We start from the raw sequence: 25,743 nt of genomic DNA on the forward strand, positions 1-25,743 counted from the left end.
CCTGAAAAATTATAGGCACTGAGAATATTGTCTGCAACACTTGATATTGACTGGACTGTTGCCTGTGTGTGAAGTGTTTTTCAGCAGGTAGACTCGGCTCTTCTATGTTTGCTGCAGCAGCCACAGGCCAAGCCATACCTGCAGCGCCCAGCCTGGGAGTCGTTCACACGCTGCTGTAAGTTCCCCACCTTTCAGTCAAACTGTGAGTCCTATAAACTTCTTTGCTTTGCAGTTGTGTTTATGTCAAGATACCCCGTGATTTTGAAGATCTGACACGTTTAGAACAGAAAACGTGTTGTAGTCTGGCTTACTGATGGACTACTAGAGTGAAATGTGTCCATGTGGGTTGCCCCCCCTCCTCATCTGCTCCACACACACACCAGGTCCAGTTAAAGGCAGCAGAGACAGCTTGGATACTGCTGCTGTGGGCAGTAACATAACCAACCTGGGCTGTGTGGAAGGTGAAGAGCTGACTCAGTCTGATCAGACTGTCCACCCTCCAGTGGACACGTCTCGCCCTGCAGAGCCTTACCTGGCTTTAAGGTAAGGTACTTGGAATGTGGAGGAAATGTGTGTTCTTTACATTTTGCACATAAAGAACATACCCTGCCTAGAAAATGTATTCACACCTTTGGACGCTTTACCATTTTTATTGCTTTTGCAAATCGACCATGAGCAAGCAAAAAACCCTTTAGTGTCAAAGTAAAAATTTATTTCTACAAAATAAAAATTGAATTAAGGTATTTATGATAAAATAAATGATTGCATATATATGCACCCCCTTTACAGGGACTGACCTAATTTAACAGAGGTCAGTCAATTCAGGCCAGTAGTCTCACAGTGAGGGGAACAGAGATCACCTGAGTGTCTTTTGGACTACTCTCTGCCAGCCACATGGAGATGACATCAGTGCCATGACTGAGTGTGAGACTGACTCTATAAACGTCTGTGTGAACAACATCATCCTAACCAGAACAGTGAGATTCTTCCCGAAAAACAAACCCTGGATCAACAGTGACCTGAAGGAACATTTAATAAAAAAAAAAAAGAGCCTTTAGGGAATGAGACAGGGAGTTATTAAGGGGCAGGGGCGCCGCCAGGAATCTTGGGCCCCATGACAAAAATTAGATTGGGCCCCCCCACGCAGCTGCTGGTACAATCTTTTGAGTCTATTTGACCCACAAAAAGCATCATAATTTTAAAGGCTTACAACAGCCTTGATTTCTTTGGTCCAATACTGATAACTAACACAATATTTACTGCTCAAGAATTTTACATGCTACAGTACACATACAGTATGCAAATAGGTTTCTTACATTTTTTTCTATTAGTTTTAAATACTGAACTGTCTCTCCCCACAAGCAACAGTCTCATAGGCAATGTGAAAAATGTTCATAAAGCAATCCAGACTTCTCAAAATTGCTATGTTGTTGCATTTTATTCAAGCAGCAGTATATAACTTTAATACAAAATATTTTTTGTCCACATTGGTTAAAGCTGTCACCATGTCGTGACAGTTTATTATTAGACAGATAATTTGTGAAAAGATCAATCTCCTCCACCTGTTCCCTGAGCTGCTATTGCTAACTGAATTAATGCAACGTTCTGACTAAAACAACCAATCAGAACCAGTAGGAGGGTCTTAGTGCTGTCAATCAACCGCATTCACTCACTGCTAAATGTGCTAATGGTGGAGAAATAACTTATTACAGGAAAACTGTTTATTTGCTGTCATTGGTGACTATGCTAACCAGACTGAGCATTCACAACAGGCTATGCTAGCTACAGCATAGTACTGAGAAATGGGAGGGAGGATGAGCAGCACCATGTTAGATTGTGATTGACAGCGCTAAAACTCTCCTGTCCCTGATTAGTTGTTTCCAGATAGCACTGGAAAAAGGCACAGCAAATGGATTTTCACAGATTATCTCTCATGCCGTACTGTCACAATATAATGACAGTTTTAACAAATGTTAAAATTTATTTATTTTTTTTTTTTTTATAAAACTTGCATAATTACGCTTTAATTACACTTATGAGAGGACTGGTCAGAAGGGACGTGGGTTAGAGCTGCTGCTGACTGACTAATCTGTTAAGTGGTAAAAGGTACAGGGGCAAGTTCAATATATGAATATGTTGGTAATTTCTTTCCTTAATTCATTAAATGTTAGTGAAATAGAGGCAAACAGTAGTCTGTAGCTAAGCTAACTATGCTAAATGGTTAATAATCTCACACAGTCTACTCACCTCTCGGAGAAAAGGTGGGCTACAAATGGACATTTTTCCTTTTTCTCTCTCTGTCTCAGTTTTTTTGAAAACCTGATTTTCTCAAGTTTTTTAGTAGCAAAACAACCGCCACAGTTGTTCTTGTCTTCTTTTTTATTATTGATAATAAAGGGGTTTACAAAACAGCAAAATTGACAACACAAATGTCAAGTTAAAGTGAATGACCACTTGTAGCATAAAGTGGTTTGAAGTCCTCTGGACTTGATAAAGCGCTGTGTAAGGAAAGGCCATGTGTCATCGTACTCATCCTACTTGAGTGGTTGCTGGAGGTGTAATCTTTTTCTGTGCTTCCAGTACGGTGTTGGGTGCGACCCACCAGGAGTGGTTGGACCTCCGGGTCCATAGCAGTACTCGTCGCTGGCGACTGCCTGGACTGCAGTGTCTGTCCAAGATGGAACCCTGAACAGATCTTAGTCAGGCTCAACAGACTAGCAGAAAAACCATGCTTTCGTTTCCCTTTGTTCAATATTTGCAAAGTTTTCACCTGTTCGTATCATCAAAAATGTATTTGTAAATAGATTTTCACACTTACTGCATGTGTTTTTTTTATTTCAATCTGATGTAGCCCAGTAATCCAAGCCTGTAAATGGTTTTAATGGAGTTAGTTTGAAGTTCTCCCTCCAGCAGATGGAGTCCCGTTACTCATGCTGCCATCTGGCAGACTGGGATTTGAAAAGAAAGCTCTGACATTTGATTGGGGAGGAAAAGATGTTAAGAACTAATCTTGTGGGACTCCTCACTAATACTACTGTTATCTAGCTTAAGCAGTTGCTAAAAAAATGGAGACAGAGTCAGAAATCCACTGGAGACAAGAATAGTCTCTAGTGGATTTCCTTCATCTGCTTTAAGGACTGACTCCTGTTTCTGTTGTCTGTTTTATGAACCAGGGTTTCTTTGCAGATGATGTGGTTCTGTTGGTGTCTTCCAGTTATGGCCTCAAGCATACGCTGGAACTGCTTTGCACTTGTAGATGCAACTCTGCTCCAACACACCTGAATTGAGTCGCTACACCAGCAGCCATATGGCTGAGGAGCAGCTCCTTTGATTCAGGTCTGTTGGAGCAGAGATGCATTTACAAGTTAAAGGGTGGCAGATCTCCTGTTCTCAAAAAGAATTGGTGGCCATCTTGTTTTGGCTCCTGGGTAACTGATCATTCCAGCTCTGTGGGCCTTTGTGTGGAAATTTTTAAATGAATTTAACCGTTGAAATGTGCTGACTTCAAGGGCTATTTAGTAGCATAATTGTTTTGTGAGAAGGTGCAGCTCTCAGCAGTAGCCGCTGATGGATTTCTAACACATGTACAGTTGGAGACTTGAGTAATGTTTTTTGTTTTTATTCCTGCCTTTTAATAAATACTGTTTACAAATGGTCTGCTGGAAATTGGAATTTCTGAAATAAACTATTTTGTGTAGAAAGTCTCCTGCTGTGTTTTCTGAACTTGGGAAATTTGGTTACTACTTTCATCTCTTAAAAAGCACCTCATTATCTTCAATATGTATTTAGGTTTCTGCAGGATACTTTTGCCATGTAATCAGTCCACTGGTCCCAATGGCACCTGTAGATATATTTATCTACGCATGTGTTAGCGTTGCGGTTAGCAGCCTCTACAACCCACTAGTTCTGTAAACATTCTCCATCAGTAGACAGGCGTGTCTTCTGAAACATATTTTCTTTATATTACTTTTTGGACAAGTTTAAAACCCCATTCTTACAGTCCTTGGACTCTTGAAGTGCCAGAAGTTCTCTGTTAAAGAGTGAAAACACTGGATCAATCAACAACAAAGAAATTAGCATTTGTCTTTCAGGATATTTTATTCAAAGGCCAACAAAGAGGTTGTTGAAGATTCTCAGAGAAAATTAGAATTATTAAAGAATATACATTGCTTCTTATAGTCTTGTCCTGCAGTGCTTGTCACACAGTTCACAATTCCTTTTACAAAACTTCCCATTTCAGCATCAGCATACACAAAAAAAGGTGTAAGCTTTATACTGTTAGGTTCTAAATCCTTTAACCTTTTTAAAATGAAAATAACCCTCAAAATACCCTGAGTTCATTTTCCCAGTAAGTAAGCCAAAATTTTCATAACAGTATTATGTTTTGTTGTTTGTACCATCCTAACTGAAGAATAGGGGTGTTTTGCCACAAGAGAAACTGGTACACATCACAAGGAAAGAACATGATATATTGAAGTAACATCTAAAGACATCAGCCAGGAAGTTAAAGTTTGGGCGCAGACTGACAGTGTTCTTAGGGTTATTGTCCATTTGGAAGACAAAAGTGGGTGTAACAACAAAGTCAGTGTTTTGGTGTGGCCACAACAAAGTCCAAAGGGCTGTTTCACAAAATGAGTAAAACAGTCTCTTAATTAAACTTTGATTCGGCTTTACAAAAGCAGTAATTCTGTCAAGCTAGCCTGCTCCAGACCAGGCTAACCACCAGTCTTAGTTAAGCTTGAAGCATTATCTGTTCAGTCAGCGGTCATACTGGTCAGAAACCGTTAAGTCTTGTCTGTTATTCCATTTTCTTATCTGCTTTGGTACTTTTTTTATCATCCTGCTTTAAAACACCATTAATTCATATTCAGTCAAGTACTATTATTATAACACCATGATGTTAGCAAATAGAATTATCCGTTTTAAAATGACCCATATGGCCTCTCTTGCTGTTTGATTGTGTTTTTGAAGACCTCTGTTCAGTTTGTCACAAAGGCCTTAATAGACCATTGCAGAGGATTAGAGAAATGATTGATAAAGAAACAAAGGCATTATTACAATCAGGTCAAGCTAAATTATTTGTGGAATACCTTACTGATTAATTTTAATCTAACTTAAAAAAATGTTCATGACGTAAATTAACTTTATTTTTTGCATATAATTAAACAAATGCAGTTTAAATCACGCAATATTTAAAACAACTACTTATTTACATCATAAACATACATTTTGCCCCTGTCCAGGGGGCTGATAATAAAATACATTTTATAAGCTCAGCTACAATTTATTGAGAAGAACCTGCTGCAGCAGACAGAAAGGGGCGGGGACAGACCAGATGTGGAAATGGCGCCATTACACTCCAGAACTGAAGGGGCGCTATTTCTTATATAATCTATAGCAGAGGTGTCAAACTCCAGCCTTCTGTCCTGCGGTTTTTAGATGTACTACAAGTACAAAACACTGGAATGAAATGGCTTAATTACCTCCTCCTTGTGTAGGTCAGTTCTCCAGAGCCTTGCTAATGACCTAATTATTCTATCCAGGTGTGCTGCAGCAGAGACACATGTAAAAGTTGTTGGATACCAGCCCTCCACAGGTGTCAAACTCTAGTTTGACACATGTGATCTACAGTGTGAAGGTTTTTATCTTTAGAAATCGTTTTGGATTCCAGACATGATTAAAACATAATTATAAAATAGAATATATTTGTATATATAGTGGTATATAGTATATTTTAACTAGATAGTATCTCATTATAATGCATTTTTATTATTTTAACGTTATGTTGGAAAATAGAATGACTGACTGAAATACAGTAGTTATCTCCATATAATAAGATATCTTTGTTTTTTAATTAGAGTGGGAGCAACGGGCTTCCATATATTAAAATTATGCAGTGAAGTCTTTTATTGTCAACATTCAAACCAACATGATGACTCTTCAACAACATTTAATTTCTCTTTGGGATCAATAAAGTACTTCTTAATTTGAATGTCTTCTAGGGTTTCAAGATCAAGATGGAAGAATCTATATAGACCAAAACTGTTTCAAGGAAAGTAGTTTTTTTTTTTTTTTTTTTTTTTTTTTTTTTAATGAAAAGAATAAAGTAGAGTAACAATTAGGCAATGGATGGATGGATTACCATCATTGTTAAAGTTCAGAAAAAAATGCTACTATACATAGACATTTTACTTAGAAGGCTAGAGTGAGAGTAAGATGCTAATTATTGATTATTAACTTATTTGACATTTGATGTCACTTGTGCTTACAGTGAAAGGTTTTGCTCATTTTCACATGAAAAGGAAAACTATCCTCAATTAGACATGTTTTCAAGGCTGACTTTCTTCAAGTCTTTAATGTTGGCCCACTGTATAACTGGGTCAGATACTCCAGTTCTAAATGAGAATAGTTATCAGAAATCACCAAAAATGTCTCCAAACTAAATGAATATCATTTGTTAACGAGACAATGTTTACATCATGATAACAAACATCATATAAAAAGGGCTTGATCTATGTTCTCCTATAAAATCCTGGAATAAAACCATTTCCATTTGAGCATCTTGCAGATTTGGACCCGCACTAGATATCCAATGATTACTGACAGGACAACAACCCAGCTGCAGAGCGTCTGGGAGATTTTAAAAACATTTGTTTAAATCAGCTCTAGCTGGTCAAAGACTGAACCATCTACAACAAACAAATTCAAAAGAGAAAGAACAAAGACCACACAAGCCAACAGCATTCGGCTTCATTATATTTTAAAACAAAAGATACAAAAAGTGATTAAATGTTAGGTAAAATACTCACAAAACTACATTTTAATTTATGAAATTTGCACAGTGTTCCAAATACAGCAAAAAACTACCAGGCTGATATTTTTTGAAGCCTTAAATGAATACTTAGTTTCTGTAATTACAGTCCCACATTCATGATTTCTGTAGCTCATTGCAGACTTGCCTACTTGCAAAATCCAGAGATTTCCAAGCCCAGAGATTTCAAAATAATAAAAACAGAAGATCACTTCTAATGTTCCATGATTCCTACAGGATCCTATCAAAATAAGGTTTAAGTCTATCCTTAATAACCACATACTGGCACACAAATCTTCAGTCATCTATATTAGTTTTGGTTTTCCAGAGACACACACCAGGCAAGTGATGAAATACGAAAGCTGTCACTGCTTGCTGGATGAACTAACAATTTGAAATGTTTCTGATCATTGCTGCTGTCCATGAAGTTCTCGTCCTTTCTTCAGGTTGTGGTGCCTTTCCCAGTGTTAACAGGGCCACAGCCTCTCACAGCTACTGGGAGCTTGGATACTTCAGGCAAAACCTGTTAAATGCATCATAAATGGCCTGTCTGGAGGAAAAAGAGAAGCATCATCTAATTATTTGGCTGACATAATGATGTCCAAAGCCAAGGACGAAAGGAAATTACATTAAGAGAAAAAATATATAAAAGCCATAACTCTGTTGAGGAAGCCAGGTTTTGCAATGTAAAACAGTAAACAAATAAACAAATAAATGTAAAAATGCATATTCAAAACAAATGACAATCATGGCAGATTAATGAAATTCAAAAATTCTTTATTAATCCCAAGAGGACATTAAATAATAAATGATAAAATAATCTCTACATTTGTGGGAAGTTGCAGTACAAATTGCTTTTGGTCTTTAAAGGGGAATTATCATGTATTTTCAAGGCACATAATATCATTTTGTAGGGTTACCTTAACCATAACCCCTATGTTACAGTCAGTTGTTATAAAAATGCTATATACAGTATATCAAATATGACATAAAAGAAATTTGACATTGTAACTGAATGCCTTGAAACTGGGCCTCTGTCTCTTTAGGAAAGTCCTGCTCTTTCTGAAACTCTGTCTTCAGGTTTTTATCACATAGCTCCTCTATTGACCACTTAAACTTTTGACCAGCGTTGCACTAAGAAGCAGCTCATATAACAAGCTCAGCAGATGCACAGTTCCACCAGGTGCTTGCTAAATGCTGCTGACGCTAGTCTGAAATCAGGCGTTTTACACTAGATGCAAAAACACTTGCATGAAAGGCAACACTCCAGGTATATTTTTGATGAGGAAATAACATTATGACATGATCTTTTCACCATACTTAACTGGAATTTTGCCCAATTCCTTCACTCAGAGCTCAGTACACACACAACATCATACTTCTGTTATGGTCACAGCCAAACCTCCACCACTGTCACTAATCTGGCAGTATGCTCAGGGTTGCTGTCTATTTGAATGATTCCCATCTGTGCTCAAACTTCTTGACATCTGCTAATGCAAATCTTTTACATAAAAAGCTTAATGTCTGTGACACAAAACTTGTCTTCCTTCGAATGGTATGATAATTCCATGCCACATATTTTTATATATTATTGTTTATACATATGAAGGTGTTCTTCATATGTTTACAAAAAGGTTTTTACTGCTTTGTCAGGCAGTCATTGATAATTGATAATTCATATGTGCAAAACATGCTTTATGAAGTAGTATTTCTTTGCAGTTTTAAAAGAAAATATTTCTTTCACTGAATTGATTTGTAAGATATCAGTCTTTCACAGATTGTTGCATCTCGAACAGAGTGTTAGGCATTATCAGCACCTTATTTTTAACTAGTTTAAAATAAAAATAATGCCTAAGGTGTGCAGCATTTCCCAATCTAAGTGTTCATCACCATCAAAAGGGACATAAAGGCAGCCAGAAGGAACTGAGAGACAAAGCCTTGTGGCTAAGGCACTTCAATGGCTTTATCTAAAATCTTAAGAGTTGTATTCAACAGAATAGTGTAGTAGTGCTTGAGTCTGGTCTTGGTCTCGAGATGACTTTTTAATAGTCTCGTCTCGGGTAGTGATGTGACGTTCACAAATGATCCGATTCTTTGAACGGTTCTTTAAAATGGTAGGAGTCAAGTCTCAGTGAGAGCCGTTCTTTGCTTTTGTATTTTTTTCACACATTGCACACATCTTCACACAGTAATTATTATTCTCTTTAATTGAAAATAAAGAGAATGAATAAATGAAATAGAACATGGTAGGATCACACACAGTGCATGCTCGTTGCTCTGTTTTTGTCAGCTGTTCTGCTGTGCGCTGCAGGCTTCCTGCGGCCGCAGAGAGGATGAGGACAGTAATGATGTGCTTCACTCTTCTTGCTTGTTGCCCCTAAGCTATTGTTCATAGTGGAGTGTTTTTTGTCTTTTTTTACCGTTATTGTGTTGCCTTATTTAATGATGCATGAGATCAATTATGTTTCTGCCAAAGCAACTCAATTCCACTTTTTTTTCTATTTGTCATGTTTTCCTTTTATTTTGTTTCTACATTACAAATAGCACTAAAATTTTATCAATCCACACGACCCTTGTAAAAACACTAGATGGGCATTTTGCATTGATATCTTGAATTTTATCTTTTGTAAGGATATATACATATTTTTATCTGCAAGAAGTGTTTTTTTTAAATTACAGTAATACAGAGGATTCAACTTTTTTGTGAGGTTCAACCACAAAAACTATAAAACTGTATTTGGGATAAATGGCATATTCTTACAAACATGTTTTTAAAAATCATTTCAAATGATTGAAATTACTTTTTCAATCATTTTCAATCATTTCAGTAGTCTCATCACTACTAAAGTAGTTGTTTCAGTCTTGGAGCAGAGTTTGTAGGTGACTGATGGGAGCTGAATAATTTGGTAGTGAAATCTGTTTCTATGGTAACAGCTGTGCTTACCTGTATTTCTATTGGTTTCTATCATAGTTTATTGCACCACATCCAAACTGTGCAGATTGTTGCACAGAGGAGGAAACAAAGAAAAAACAAAGAGTTTGAATTGACAATGATAATGGTTAAATTAATTTCAATGTTTAACATCCAGGAGTGTTTAATTGAAATGTGAATCTTTCACATCAGTTTGAGAAGTTTTTTGATCATGCTTTATATTTTGTTATGTCATGTAGCATGGTGCGCTAGTCTTGGTCTCGGGTTAGGTGGTCTTGACTATAATAACGGTTTCTGAGGAATTATGTCAAAATCTAAGAAGACAAGTCTTTAGCTTACCTAAAGAAATTCTGTTTAAACAGATAAGCGCTGATGTGTCCTCCATTCAGATATCTGATTTCACATCCAGGCCAAATCTCCTGAAGGCTGAGGACTCCTGTTCGAGGAATGTAGGCGTCCTCTCTGGCCTGCACCACAATTATGAGACCAGTGTCTACGGGTACTAGAAGAGTCAGAAAACAGTTTTTTACTTTTGTATACATTGTTGGTGTTTAAAGACCTTCCACAAAAATATATTCAGTTGCAGGATTTTTATGCCAAGTTGCCAGGCTAAAGTTGTAGCTCTTGTTTATTTAGAGGCAAGACTTCAGTTTCTTATTCAAACTGGTTAAAAGATTTTCTATAAAATGAAAGTCAGCAAATTAAATTGAGTCAGTGATTAGACGAATCCGTCCTGCGGGGAGGGATTCCTTTGACAATGCTGGATAGTCAAAACACACACCAGGTCTGGTCGGTACTCATCTGAAACACTGTTAAAGTAAAAAAGCTTTTTACACACAATAAACCAAGAATATGTTTATTCTTGTTCTGTATAAATTAGATCTGTGTGTAGATTACATCTACACACAGATCTAATTCCTATCTAGGACTAAGTTTACATCTAAACTCAAGTGGTCAGAGATGTTTCCATCTATTGATCCTTCCTTTGACAGACTGACCTCACTAGCACATATGTTTTGGAATTGTCATAATATATTAGAATACTATTTTTCAAACTTTTTCCAAAGTTTAAAAATAAAAATAAATACTCAGATCAAGTCAGACCCAATTATGGCTCCATTTGGTGTGAGTCTAGCTCTTGACAGACACACAGGACAAAAATATTTGTTTAGTAATTTTAATGGCACGATTTTGTGAGGTTGGAAACAGAACACACACACACACACCCACACACTCCCAACCTCTACCTCACTTGGCTTTAATAAAAGACATACTGGGATGTTTAAAACGTGGGGGGAATAAAAATTCATTCAAACGCAATTAGAAAGAAAAGGTATAGTTTCTGAGAGTGTTGTAGTCAGATTTTTTACTCAACATGGCAGTCCTTGAATTATTTCAGTATAAATATGTGCCTCGGTTCGGTACAGAAATGTGTAAGACATCCTCGGATGTTTGATTTTCTGGTTTTGAGCATTCACATTTTTGTACCACAATAATAAAAAGAAGATTAAAAAGATAGCTAAAATCACAAAAAAATAGGAGATAATGCAAAATTGGAGAGTAGCAGGAGAATGCAGCAGAGTGAGAAGCTAAATTGGAAGAAATATGATCTCTCTTTATAATTTCTATTCAAACTCTTACTGCGGCATTTTGGACCAGTCAGAGGCTTTTAACTGTATTTTGTGGACTTCCTGATAGTGAAGAGTTGCAGTAGTCCAGCCTTGAAGTAATAAATGCAGGGACTAGTTGTTCATCATCACTCCTAGATGTTTCCAAATTACCAATATTCCTGAGTCCAAAGTGCTAGTTGCAAGATTGTAACATCAAGTTTTACTTGAACGTGCAAAAGAACCCAGGACATCTGACATGTCCATGACACCTCCTTTTTCCACTGACATGAAAAAAGGAGGTGGAGTGTAAAATGGAAAACTGTGTTTGACTCCTGAAGCCTTTTATCATGGAGAGGATCATTTGCCAGACACCAGACAGGGAGGAACCTGTGCTCTCAGGCAGAACTTACCAGAAAAGTTGGCCATGTGTGTGCATTCATCCATCACTCCTTTCATGAAGCTGATTGACTCTGTGTGCAGCGATGGCCGGCAACATTTCTGGGAGTTCATCTTCTTCCCATGACCCACACTGTGAGTAGTGATGGTTCTGAAACACAAAGAGGAACCAACTCCTTAACTTTAAAGTCTAGGTGCTAACACCTTGTAAGAGGAGGTAAGGATTTTAAACTGAACAATAAAGACTAGTTCAAAATACTGACATGCATTTAAGTTCTTGAGTGGTGGAAAGCTGTATGTATGAGAGTATTTTTATGTGGCAGGTTCATTTCCTTATCCTGCGTTTCTAGATCTGGTTTTAGATTAACATACTGAGGATTTTGGCTTCCTGTCTGAAAAAAAATAGTTTCATTTAACTATAAGGATTTCTTCAGGAATTGTAACATTTCTCTGCTGGCTTCATTCACTGAACTGTTATTGACTAAACAGATGTCTCAAACAACAATTACCCGGTATTAATTCCGCTGCTGTTGACTAGTGATGAGCTGACTTCAGACTGCGCCTCCACTTTAACGAAGCGACCATCTTTGATTGGCAGAGCTCCAGCAAGGCCAAGCAGATTCTCTAAAGAGTCCACATTCCTCTGCATTTCTGTCCCCATCTTAAAAGAATCAGCCTGAGAGACAGAGGCATAAAGAGGAAACAATAAGCATAACACTTGTGTTGTGGGATCAGGTCTGTATATTTGTATTTGCTCACCTTACTAATTAAGTGATTTTTTTTCCATTCAAATTTCATAAACCTTATGGAATTATGAGATTATAACTATTCATTCCATGAGGGTTGTGAATAAATGGAATTGTTGTGCAGTAATTTAGTGATGTTCAAGGAACGATGAAATGTTTACCCCACAGTACTCCAGCAGCTTGATGACCTCCGTCTCATACACTGAATTAATTGCATACTGCTTCTCCAACTCTGCCCAGTTTACTGCTCTGCTAAGCACACCCTGGATTCACACACAGACATTACACCAGCTCACTCTTAGTTTGATGGAACAACTGAAAGAAAACAGAAACACTACTTGGCAGGTCTTCAACCATCCATTAAAGCACAAGTTCTAACGATCTTTCAGTGTTTTTCTTTAGACATTACGTCATTGTATTTTTGTATTTGACCATCACAGGTCACATTGTACATCCATAACACAAGTTGACCAGGCTGTGGTCGGGACAGCTGGTTAAAATATAGTGAATAGGAAACTTGTAGCTGTAAAATTAAACTTGGTCCATGTTTTTGCCAAAATTTGACCCAAAAGTTTTATTTGATGCTTAAATTTTTCAGCAATGGGCATTTGACGTTTTTCACAAACTGCTGAGGGATGACAACATTTTCTTCAATCAAGAAAAGATTTAAAGTTCAGTCACTCTGGCACTAATAATAATGATAATAATAATAATAATAATAATAATAATAATAATAATAATAATAATAATAATAATAATAATAATAATAATAATAATAATAATAATAATAATAATAATAATAATAATAATAATAACCTTTATTTAAGTAGGTTTGTCCCATTGGGATCAAAAGATTTGTCTGAGAGTTGGTTAAGAATGGCAGCATTCGGTTAAAAAACGTCAATTACACCACATAATTACATTAAACATGTACACACAATAAAATAAAATATACATAAAGCCACTCAAATTAAACAATAGCATTTCTTCAACTTGATGAATTTGCACTTGTAAACTAACAGCACTCTTGAGCTGATGCCACCAATTTTCAGAAGAGTTAGTCTAATAAATCCCAAACTGTGGAGGAGAACATCGACTTCTTGGAGTTTGGCTCCATAGAGTGCAGAGATGGTGCAGAGTCTCATCTCAACATCTCTGCACTGAGAGATTGCCTCCAATAGTTACAAGCATTGCTTGTAACCATTGCCTCCACCCAAAGCCTCCACCAAACTGCCTCCACCCAAAGCTTTTTGCTACTGGAAAGAATGGTATTTTGGAAGGTTTTCATGGCCAAATACTCAACTCATAAATGTATTTTCTTTACAAATGTGAAAGAGGCTTTCTAAGGGTAAAAGATTTATAGAATATTTTTACAAATAATAACCACATGTATATTTCCTTCCTTCTGAGCTATGCTATGTATATCTGTAAAATTTTAGAAACAATGCCTTACCGTGGTGAACACACTGGAGGCAGTAGACCAGGACAGACAGGGAATCAGAGGAATTGGTTTGGGCCAGTTGGTCACTGCCAGAGATGCCATCTAGACACAAAACAGGGTCCATGAAACAAATGATCTGTATATAGAAATTATCTCATCATAAGATAGCCTTATTTTATTTTCATTATTCAAAAAGATTTTAGGAACTTTATGGAAAGATGGTGAAAGATAACTTTCTGGGTGATTAGAGTGGAAAAAAAACTCCCCAGGATACAGTGTGGCGACACTGGCTGGTGTCATTTTATCAAACATGTCTGTCCAGTGTGCTTCAAGATTTACTGACTGGCTGACTGCTTGGAAACAGCTTGAAAGAGCAATTACTCCATCAGTTCCAAAATGAAATCGCAAATTTGTACATGTAAGATCAGGACAAAATGAAGTTCACTTTGGAGTATTGAAAACACGGTAAACATGTTGCTGGGATCAGGCACAGATGACATCTGGAGTTGTCTTTGTGCAAAAACAGGTTTATTTATCTTTTCCGGTGAACATGATAACCCAGCTTGTCTCACACTCAGTGCCAAACGTGCCACAGCAAAACAAAGCAGTACACAGATTCAAAAAGGCACGTTCAAGGAATGCATGTAAATATCAGTGTTCAATGGCATCTTGGAATTATAAGCACTGCAGATCAAGGCAGGAAATAGACAGGAAAAACATTGTTTCTGTGTGTTAATGTCCACAGGTACCCAACACAATTTGTTTATCAATTATTTTTATCAATATCTTCAAAAATCCAAGGCATAACATCAGCATAAAAATGGATCTGCAGGTTTAAACAGTGATCAAAGACAAAAAATCATACAAACTTAAAGTGGTCAACAAAAAGTAAACTTCTCCCATCACCCACTCACTAAAGTCACCAGGTGAGCAACAGGTGATCTACAATCACTAGAAACGCCATGTGATCAAGAGATACACCTATCAACAACATAGATGGACTTGTCTTCTCAAATATTGCTTTTGACAAAGAAATACAAATATTGAAACTTATTTTAACATGTTAACAAAGACACAGGACAAAAGGATGTTGCCGTTTTCGTATGTCCACACCTGCTAAATGACTATAAGCCACATTGTTTACAAGAGTTCGCTACACAGAGTTTCTCCAGAAGGACATCTTTCAAGTGAAATAAAAAGCAAGTTAGCAATTGGCAGGTTACTGAGGGCCAGGCTAAGGTGTGTGAGCATATTCAATATACTCACATATCCTCCCATAGAGATGCCAGTCATTCCTAAGGGCCAGTATCCTTCTCTCTCCAGCCAGTGCAGCAGCACAGTTGACTCCAAGATCAACGCCCCTCCCATCACAAACAGGTCCGACACATTCTTTAGACATGACCTCCTGAAATATAAAAATAACTTAATGTTCATTGCTTATAGCTGTCAATTACAATCTCATGTGTTACTGCCAGGTTGGGTCATCTCAGATTATTATCTGCTTCTACAAAACAGGCCACCCCATGTTTGGAGAGTACACTTACAGTTGATCTTTGGGTTTACGATAGCCATTTGACCTGTTGGTCAAGGAACATAAAAAGATTGCACACACTACAGCTCCATGTTATGTATTTAAAAACTTTCTGCTGGAATTCCTTATAAGTGTTATAGGTGTTGTTCCTTATAGGTAACAATACCTCATAACAGTTGCAGTGTGTCATAATTTTAACACATTTATAAGGCGTTGTTCCATTATAGGAACAACACCTATAAGGGAACACCAAGGGATCACCAAGTCTTGTTGTCTTCACTAGACAACAAGCCTGATGCACTCAAAACTGTGCATCAGTTTGGTGAGGTGTTCTTCATCCTGGTCCTTCCAGGAACAACCTGAGCTGGGAGAGAAATCTTTGCAGCATTTGCATCCATGTATTTCTATCAAACTCCTTCTTTCTATTGCTTGTTATCAAATCAAAATAAAGCAAAGAGACTGAACATGAACAAGAGTTCATTAATTTTCAAGCGAAGTATGAGGTAAACATACTTTGTTTACCTCATAGTTTTAAAAATACAATTCATAGTTTTAAAAATGCTATTCAAGATTAATTAAAGCCAAAATTTTGTTGAAATAAAGTTTATTTTTTACAAATGAAAGAATTTATGAAAAAATAATAAGCTTAGAATTTTTCATGATCTTCGTTAAGAGGGATCTTCAGGTAAATTATTACTTTTGGTTTAGTAGGTACAAAGTGGAATACATAAGGGACCATTTTTCCAACCACATACCTTGAGCTTGTTAAGGGGTACCACTTCTCTACACAACCAAACCTAGGTCATGAGCATCAACCATCTAACACTGGCATTGAACATATACACACACTACTAAAGCAGTTTATCAAAGAAAGACTTAAATAAATGTATTTACTTATGTATAGGACACATTGCCTGTTTAGGCATATGCTCAAAGACATATAAAGGATATAATACGGATTTTCCAGAAGCAGAGAAGCCATTCCTGCCTCCTTGATCATGGGCCTGGCCATCAAGGTCCGACGCCGCCAAAAAAACTACAAACATAGAAGAGACAAATAGAACAGAATGAGAAAATCTCATAGCACTCTTTACTGAACTGATGTGTAGTTCCATTTGGACGGTAAATTCTCCTACTGCAGGTCACTGGAGACGTGTGAGAAAGATTGCTGCTGCAAAGCTAACTGCACTGTTTTTCTTTTTTTTTTTTTATAGGATATTTTTGGCTCTCTGGGCCTTAATTTGATAAAGAACTGACAAGATGGTGGATTATGAAAGAGGGAGAAGTCATGCGCCAAAGGTCAATAATAGGACAGGACTCTAACCCAATATTAGGAGCTTTAGTTTAATATTTGAATCTGGTTTTACTTTTGACAGACATGTTAAGCCTCTGGTCCATTCCTATTTCTATCATCCAAGAAATATTGTCAAATTAAGGTCCATTGTGTCACATCTATAGCTGGAAATGATGATGCATGCTTGTGTTTCATCATGTTTGGATTATTGAAATTAAATTTAAGCAAGTCTCAGCAAAACTTCCATACACTGATTGCAAGTTGTCCAAAACACTGCTACCAGCGTTCTGACAAAATACTAAAAGTTTTAATATGCGATTCCAATCCTAATGTAAATCCACAGGCTCTAATTTTTCCAGAATAAATAATTGTGTCATGATTTTTGCTAGACGTTGTTATAAATGTGTTAAAATTATGACACACTGCAACATGTCATGAAGTATTGTTAACGACACTGTGGCCCCGTGTTGTTCCAGGAGGGTTGAATCCTGCAAGTCAATGACTCGATGTAATCTACTGAGTTTCCTTAGACACTCTATAGAGAATATTGCATTGTTTGACAACTAGGATCAAGTGGAATGTATGTATGATTGAATTGAAATGTCTTTTTTGTACACTGGCTTGAAAGACCTTTTGCTGTGAACTGGCACTATATAAACTGAATTGAATCTGTATAATTATGAAACCCAGTGAATAGAAAAAGATTTTGTTTTATGACCTGAAACAAGAAAATTCAGACATTTAATAATATGGAGATGAAAATGCAGAGAGCTTACATGATCTCCAGTCCCAGCTAACTGAATACATACTGGTCTGTTCCTCTGCCACCTCTTTGGTACAATAAACTGGAACCTGAAACAACACACACACTTGAAGTACTGCTTACACATTAGAAAAACACATTACAGCATGCAAGCTAAAATAAGAGTTAAAGTGACAAAACAGATTTTTCTTGTTTATTGTTTTCCAGTAAAAAACATTACTCTAGACGAAAATAATCTGCTACAGCATGGAGAAAAATGTTTAATACCATCTTTAATAAATTCTAGATGCATGTACTTCCCAAGAATATTTCTCAGTCTCATTCTTACATATTACATTCCATAAGTCATTATTAATCATTGTCATATGACAACTTTTAGATGTCTCTCTCCTTCAGCACCTCTGGCTCCAATATGAACTTATTAGCAAAGCTTTATAAAACCTGACTGCATACTAGTGAGACAGTTTCACCATTTAGTGAAATGGTAAAACTGTAGTCCACCAGTTTGATACTGGTGAACTAAGGTTCACAAAAGTCGTCTGGGTAGTAACCAGACGACAACTCCTGTGTTTCTCAGCAAAAATCTAAATTCAACTACCTAGTTGTGTATGGTGGGGAAGAATAATGCTTCTCTGTGGCTCATCCTCTCTCTTTCTAAGGGTTTAGGTTTTCTGTGATGTTATTCTGCTATGTTAGGCTGCTGGAGGACAAACTTTATTTTTCTACGATTGTATGGTATTGTATTTAAACTAAAAGATCTTAATAAGCAAAATTAAACCATGACTTATTTAATTTTGATATTTTGGAAATATGAATAAAAAATGGCTTGAGATTATCTAAGAACTCAAAGTTCTTATTATACTAGATGCAAATTTTTCCATCACAGATTCAAAGGATCACCAGACTGCCATGTTGGGTACCTTGCTTTGACGGCCTCTTGTGGCAGGATGCCTGGCACCAAATGCTCCAGTGGAGAAACGAAGAAACCATCATGGATGTGGCAGTCAGTGAGCTCCTCTGTCTAGGCAAAATGCAGAAGAAAAGATGCTGAGAACACAAAAACTTAGTGCCAGATTTTTTTTATAAAAGCCCACCACAAACCTTGTTTATATAAACAGGATAGTCCACAGGCACAAGTGTCTTGCATTTCTCTCTGTCTCCAATGATCTTTCGAAACTCAAAGATTCTGCAAAAGACAAAAAACAAAGAACGAATGTTTGAAATCTGTGTATACTTAGTGTTGGGAGGAATAATGGAGGTCATAAATATCCATTCAATATTGTCTGCTTATCCAAGATCAAACACTTCTAAACCTGTAGCTAGGTGTTGTTCCCTTACAGGAACAACACGTATAAGGGTGTTGTTCCTTATAGGTGTTATAGGTGTTGTTCCCTTATAGGAACACCAAGGGATCACCAAGTCGTCAGCTTGGTGAGAGCAGTCCTGGTACTTAAATAAGTGGTGGAGAGACAGGGGGTCAGGAGCAGGTCCGGGCATTGCCAACGATCAATGGTACTACAACACGGTCAACAACTACTCAGGAGCAGGTCTGGGCATTGCCCACCCACAGCGTCAGCCATGGCCCCCCTGGACTGGAAACTGTTTGTTGTTTTTACCTTAAAGTGGCCAACTCTGTTATTCCTATATCAATTTGATACAGTAGGGGCTTCCACACTTTCCATATATGTGCTCTCTTTTACTTGTTTCAGCAGTTAAAATTGTTTAATCTGTTGTTAACAAGTCATACTGTGTTTTTCCGAGCCGCCTTTAAATGCAACATGAGCGCTCAGACGCTTTATGCAGCAGAGACGGAGACCTGCTGCTGCTGCACAGAACTACACAGGTGTGTGTTAGAATCATGGCAGCAAACCAGAAAAATGGAAAGAACTTTGCACAGTGTTTTTCCCTAAACGAACCAACTAAGTTGAGTAGTTTCTGCTGACCATGTTGTAGTACCGTCTATCGTTGGCACTTGTGCATTGTTTGGCCTGGTGAGTCTGTGTCACAGTCCTTGTAAACTTTGAAACATAATAAACAAAATGGAATAGATTGATAATTGTGACAGAACAAAGAAGTGGCCTGGAGTTGATGGATACAGGCAACGGACAGATGAGATTCCCTGAGTTAAACCAGTCTACCACCAATCGTTTGCCGCACGTTTAGGCTCTTTAAATATGTATATATTTAAAATTTTAAGTTGACATTCGTGACTGCAAAATAGCAAATATTGCAGTAAGTATATTGGAAGCGAACGCAAAACTTATTGCGAGGGTAGGCAAAAAAATAATTTAAAAATTCCCCATGTCCCCAGAGGGCTCTGTAGTACCTTTCTCATTTACTTGAGTAATATTATTATTGTTGCATAGATTGATTGTGCCCCCCCAAATGAGCCAATGCCCACCCTGTTAAACTCGCCTGGAGCCAGGGAGACAATCATCGATCAGGTTCTGAGTCTGCAACCTGAGCCACAAGAAGCTTCTTGGGCCAATAACAATAGTTCTTAATACCACCAACTAAAAATGATAAAGAGCCTACTAGGAGACTAGTTGCCCCCCTACTGCCTTGCAGTCCTCCTCTGCCATCAGATCCAACTCACTGGGAATTCACCAGCATCTCAGTTCTAACTTTTCTCCTCACTTCTCACACTCAGCCATCCTCTGGCTTTTAACTCAATAATAGTTAAAATTTTATACATAAATTTATTCATAAATCCAAACTTTCTGCATTTCACCTCACTCCCGTTCTGATCCACTCGCCTACCAAGGAAGAAAGATCATCCTTTCCATTTTAATTCTCATTAGTTTGTGCTGCGTCACAGTCACATTTTATGCAGGTAACCAGGTATCTATCTCAGGTGTAAGGAAAAGAAGCATAGCTTTTTCTCTTTTGGATTATATAACAGGGTATGATGAAGAGCCTGAAATAGACATTCACTTTTAACATAATGTAGTAATAAGTCGAATGGAATATTCAACCAAAGTTATTTTTGGAGTTTTGGATTATTTCAAGAATGTAAGCTCCAATATACAACAGATAAATAGTAAATAAACTTCCAGGTGGTAAAGCAAGGATTTAGTTACCTTTTGAGGTCTTCGGGCTTCCCCCATCCCCCAATGAAAAGTTTGGTGAGGAGAAGCCTTCTGTAAAATACATCCAGCCGACTGATACCCATGGACTAGACCTGGGCATCTACAGAGAGAGACAGGAGTCGTCTTCACAACGTAGATCAACCAGAACTTTATGGTACGCAAATTACTACAAATTGAAGTCAAAAATGGTGTCAAAGTGAGAAACAGTGAGGGGTTGTGTGGACGTCCAGGTCAGGAATATGATCACAAAATGTTCAACATTTTATTTATGGCCGACCAGATTTGAATGCCCTGTCACGAGAACGTGCATCGCTCTAAACTCTCGCATATTAATGAGAAAACGGACTGAAATATGACCAAAGAGGCAACTTTTAAAGATATTCATGACATTATCATGTTTCTTAACTATGTAAGTCCTAAAATGGTGGGTTTTATGTTGCAGATGAATTGAAATAAATACGGTTTTGACACCTTTATACATATAAGTCGAACATTTTACAATCAGTGTTTGATGAAAATATTCTCTGCTCATGTTTCGCAATTCCCCGCTTTTTCTTTTAACAGCTTATCACATGAGAAAACAGAGGACCATTATGTAGAAAATGTGATATCAACTTTAACTGTCTAGTCTATTATATAGGAGGGGATGCATTTTAATTTCGGAGCCTGCCATTATCTGCTTCTCCTGTCTATTGTCCTATTGATATAAAACTTACACCAGTAGCTCAGAGAATAGGTGTGATTATGTAGAAACGGTTATTTTATTCTTAGCTCTTTATTTCTCCAAGTTAGCAGGAGGACCCATTTTTTAGCCTGCCAATATCTGCATGCCCTACCTATTTTCCCCAAATATTATCCTATTGATATAAAACTTAACATTTAGCAGAAAACAGCTAAAGAACAATGAGAGAATCTTTTAACATTCATTATTTGGCCATTTGAATCTTTTCATTTTCAAATTATCCAGTAAAGCTGCAACAAATGGTACCACCAGCAATATGTCAAGAACCCCCCCTGCTGACACAGATTGATGAATGAGTACTACTTAAAGAGTTAGATTTGAGTAAAGTGGATTCTTTATGAATATTTTTTGCTGTCTTATCCTTTATTGTGAAATAATGAATGCATAAGATCAAATAGTCCACTGACGCCAAATGAGGAAGGTCATCAGCAGCCTCCAAGTGTCCCTTAGCAGAAAATGCATGCCCTGCAGTGTGAAAATATTGGATGGTTATGTGTTACATGAAATTTTCTACATAATGACACATATACTCTGAGCTACTGGTATGTCTTTCATATGTGTATGACACCTTTTGAGCTGGAAAAACAGGGAATGCAGATATTGGCAGGCAAATCAATTTGCTTTGCCAAAAAAAATGCATCCTCTTGCTAACTTGGAGAAATAAATAGTTAAGAGAAATTTCACTTTTTCTACATAATCACACTTGTTCTCTGGGCTACTGGTAACAGTTTCATATCAATAAGACAATAAACAGGGGATGCAGACAACGGCAGGCTCAGAAATTAAAATGCATCCCCTCCTACATTAATAGACTAGACAGTAAAGGTTGTTATCACACTTTCTACATAATGGACCTCTGTTTTCTCATGCGTTAAGCTATTATGGTGACAAAAGTAAAAACAGGGAATTGCAAACATGGGAATGGGCGCCATATAAAAGTTAGGCCGATTCCAAGGGCCCCTGGCCGACAGGGGAGCCCCCACAAAATAGTTTTTTGTTGTTTAAAGAAATAGAAAAAATGTGAGGGCCCTGTTAATAGCAAAATTAATCATATTGTGTTTTTTAAATTGCTTTTAGCAGCTAAATGAAATGTTACCCCTACCACACTACATAGCACACATTCATATTTGCGCTGAACACTCCTATGGATCTGCATGAAATGGTTCGTTCCTGCTTGGCGCGCTTGACGGTGACGGTGTTCAGCAGCTGTCAGTAGAATACATGGGTTAGCTGTAGCAGTTACTGTGCTGCAAAGGAAAGTTGTAGTCAAGTTCCTAAAATTTGTAACCCAGTTTTTCCCCAAGAGAGGTTGGTAGACTGTGTAAGATTATCAACCATTTACCACAGTTAGCTTAGCTAAAGACTACTGTTTGCCTTCTTTTCATTTAATGAATAAGAGGAGCGGGGGAATCTACCAACATATTCCTATATTTAGCTTCTCCCCCGTACATTTTACTACACTTAATAGCTGAGTCGGTCAACTGCAGCTCTAACCCCCAATACCAGCATAACCCTTCACCCCTGTCACCGTGATAAAGATGAGCAATGCTGTGTTCAATGACAAGCTAGTCAGCATCATTCCAAAGAGTCTATGTGATTTTTTTTATGTTTCTCTGCTCTTTTTGCAAATACAAAAGCAATATACTGACAGAAATTCAAACTCTTTATAAAATGATAACCTATTTACATAGTGTGTGCAGACTGTTGCATGTAAAATTCATTAACATAAAGTATTGTGCTAGTATCAGTATTGGACAAAAGAAAGCAAAGCATTTCCAAGCCTTTAAAATTGTGGCACTTTTGATGGGTCAGATAGACTCAAGAAATTATCACAGCAGGTGAGCACGAGGGGGGCCAATTTCATTTTTTCTCATGGGGCCCAAGATTCCTGGCGGTGCGCTGATTGCGAAACAAGAGCGGAGAATATTTTCATCAGACACTGATTGTAAAACGTTCGACTTGTATGTCTCAATAAAGGTATCAAAACCGTCTTTATTTCAATTCATCTGCGACATAAAACCCACCATTTTAGAACTTACATGGTTAAGAAACATGATAATGTTACGAATATCTTTTAAAGTTGTCTCTTCGGTCAGATTTCAGTCCGTTTTCTCATCAATAGGCGAGAGTTTAGAGCGATGCGCGTTCCCGCGACAGGGCATGCAATTCTCGGCATAACAGCAATTCTCGGCATAACAATTTTTCCTTTCATACATTTTTGTGAAACAACTCTCAACAAATGTTTTACTGTAGCTCCAGATAACAACACAGTAGAAAGGGATTTTAGGAGAGCGCTGTGACAGTATGATCCAGAAATGAAACAAGACAAGAAAACCAGAACAATTGGAGAAAGGGAGATCACAATGGAGATAAGGTAATGAATGAAGGTCAGCCAGCACGCAACGACACATATCGAAAACCTGACACTTCAGGGTAAGTTTCGCTTATTATACAGACAGACGTACGTACGTACTGCCCCTCCTGTGCCCATGACAGGTAGTAAAACACTTGTTAGAAAGCTGGTCAAAGTTCAGCTCACTGTTAGAAGCATGAAGGTAGCCTGCCGGATCCATAATAGTCAAATGATGAGCAGCGGATGGTCACGCTACCTCAGAGCATTCTTACACGATAGGAGATTAGGCTGCTTTTAAGGTTGCAGAAAACTCTGCGGCCGAAGTTCTGGGTAGAAGGAAGACAACCGAGTAAATTCAAGCTCTGTCCAAATGGATTTTCGCTTTTCTTTTGATTGTCGGTAATTGACAAATAGGAGCGCGGCCGCCACCAACTGGACTGGAGTATGAAACAGTAAAAGAACAGAAAAAAGCATCTAGATTGCGATTCTTTTTTTATTATTTTATTTTATTTTATTTAGCTTTATTTTTTATTCTTTTATTTTCTTTCAAAACTAAGAAATCAACACACTTTCGTGGTTTGCAACTTGAGCTTGCCTTAAAGTTTCACATTAGGGCTTTTTCACAAAAGCAGGATAGTGGATTAAGTCTGGAATATCCGGATATCTCGGTTTGATTAAGCCTCAATTCGGTTTCACAAAAGAGGTAACACCTAAGAATTACTGAGTCAAGAGCAATGCCAGGACAAATAGGAAAAATGGATAACCTTACAGGACTAATTTTGGATATGAACAATACCCTTGAATCTTACTGTATTAAGAGGCCTATCTTATATTTGTTTTGTTTGGTCTGTTCTTTTTTTTTTCTTTTTTCTTTTTTTTTCAGTGTTTGATTTTTCCTTTTGAAAGCATTCTAAAAATTTCAATAAAAATAAAGTTATAAAAAAAAAGAATTACTGAGTCTGCTTCAGACCAGACTGACAGGCTTAGATAAGCCTGGAGCCTTATCTGTTCAGTCAGCGGTCACACTGAACAGAAACCAATTAGTTTTGTCCGTCATTTTAAAACTGAGAATTGTATTTTCTATCAATGTAAAGTTAAAATAATAGTACTTGACTAAACACCAAAATTAATTAGTGGTATTTTTATGAAGGGTGATTGAAAAAAGGTAAAAAAAAAAAAAAGAGAGATAAGAAAACAGAATCACAGACAAATAATAATTTTTTTCACTTTTTCTCTGTCTGTGCATGTTGATTGGCCATAAATTGTACAAAGTTGATTTTACTATCATTTCAAATTACATTTGATTCAATTCAGTTCAGTTTATTAATATGCATAAAGTGTGAATTGGTGGTGACGGAGGTAGGAGATAGTCCCCACTCTGTCCGTCTCTGTTATTTCCTTGGGCTTGACACTTCACCCCCTTGCCTGCTGGTGGCCTCGCCTGTCAGACAATCCAGTAGCTTACTCAGTATGTGAATGTATAAGTGAATGAGTGAATGTAGTATGAAGTGCTTTGGGATCATTTGGACTAGACAAAGCCCTATACAGGCCATTTACCATCTCACGGCACTTTTACAAAAGAAAAGACAATTCAGTCTCACAGACAGATTCCAAGTCAAGTACATACATTCCAACTGCTGCCATCTGTTATCTATAGCTTCTTGTCCTTGCAGGGTCATGGGGGGATTTCTTTGCAAGGCAGGGTTCGCCCTGGACAGGTTGACACATGCAACAGATGCACAGGACAACCAACCGTGCAAATACACACACACCTAAGGACAATTTCAAGAGACTAATGAAAGATTTTATAATGTGATCACTTTTTTATTTGAATAGTCTTATAAGATTGGCTAGGTGTAACAGAGAGGAAAGTGTGTATGTATGTATATGTGAATTTTACCCAAAATAATAAATACATGCTATTATTATTAATAGTATCTATTTATGAGATTTATGAGATTTTCAATCGATGCATATGTTTAGAGCCACCTAGTGGTGTGATGAGTAAACTGCATGCAACACGTCCTTCAGGCGC

The 25,743-nt window shown here is 37.3% G+C and overlaps 2 protein-coding genes across 10 annotated transcripts in view; one reads left to right on the forward strand and one right to left on the reverse strand.

Annotated features, from left to right (window-relative positions):
• The window catches only part of ccdc142 (coiled-coil domain containing 142), a 29,213-nt gene extending 23,122 nt beyond the window's left edge, over positions 1–6,091 (forward strand). For 3 of the 5 annotated variants that reach the window (XM_044127646.1, XM_044127650.1, XM_044127647.1), the window contains 3 exons: positions 75–202; positions 384–543; positions 2,581–6,091. In XM_044127646.1, coding sequence (XP_043983581.1) covers positions 75–202; positions 384–543; positions 2,581–2,689 — 397 coding nt within the window. In that variant the 3' untranslated portion in view covers positions 2,690–6,091. The remainder of the gene's footprint in view (positions 1–74; positions 203–383; positions 544–2,580) is intronic. The other 2 variants (XM_044127648.1, XM_044127651.1) reach the window with 1 other exon arrangement.
• A 648-nt stretch (positions 6,092–6,739) lies between these two features.
• On the reverse strand, positions 6,740–24,090 carry abhd18 (abhydrolase domain containing 18). 5 transcript variants are annotated; one of them, XM_044127655.1, is made up of 14 exons: positions 23,981–24,090; positions 20,605–20,713; positions 18,626–18,710; positions 18,445–18,545; positions 17,538–17,613; positions 16,419–16,503; positions 15,481–15,508; positions 15,203–15,341; positions 13,949–14,038; positions 12,657–12,758; positions 12,259–12,425; positions 11,764–11,900; positions 10,083–10,245; positions 6,740–7,361 (listed from the first exon to the last, which is right to left on the reverse strand). In XM_044127655.1, the coding sequence occupies exons 2-14, from the start codon at positions 20,694–20,696 to the stop codon at positions 7,304–7,306; spliced, it is 1,323 nt and encodes a 440-aa protein (XP_043983590.1). In that variant the 5' UTR covers positions 20,697–20,713; positions 23,981–24,090; the 3' UTR covers positions 6,740–7,303. The 5 variants fall into 5 exon arrangements, with proteins under 5 accessions (XP_043983590.1, XP_043983589.1, XP_043983588.1 ...); XM_044127654.1 differs by having other exon boundaries at positions 23,965–24,090; XM_044127653.1 differs by having other exon boundaries at positions 23,895–24,090.
• Positions 24,091–25,743: the final 1,653 nt, after the last annotated feature.

The sequence above is a fragment of the Gambusia affinis genome, linkage group LG09 (assembly GCF_019740435.1).
Source record: "Gambusia affinis linkage group LG09, SWU_Gaff_1.0, whole genome shotgun sequence".
Classification (NCBI taxonomy): Eukaryota; Metazoa; Chordata; class Actinopteri; order Cyprinodontiformes; family Poeciliidae; genus Gambusia; species Gambusia affinis.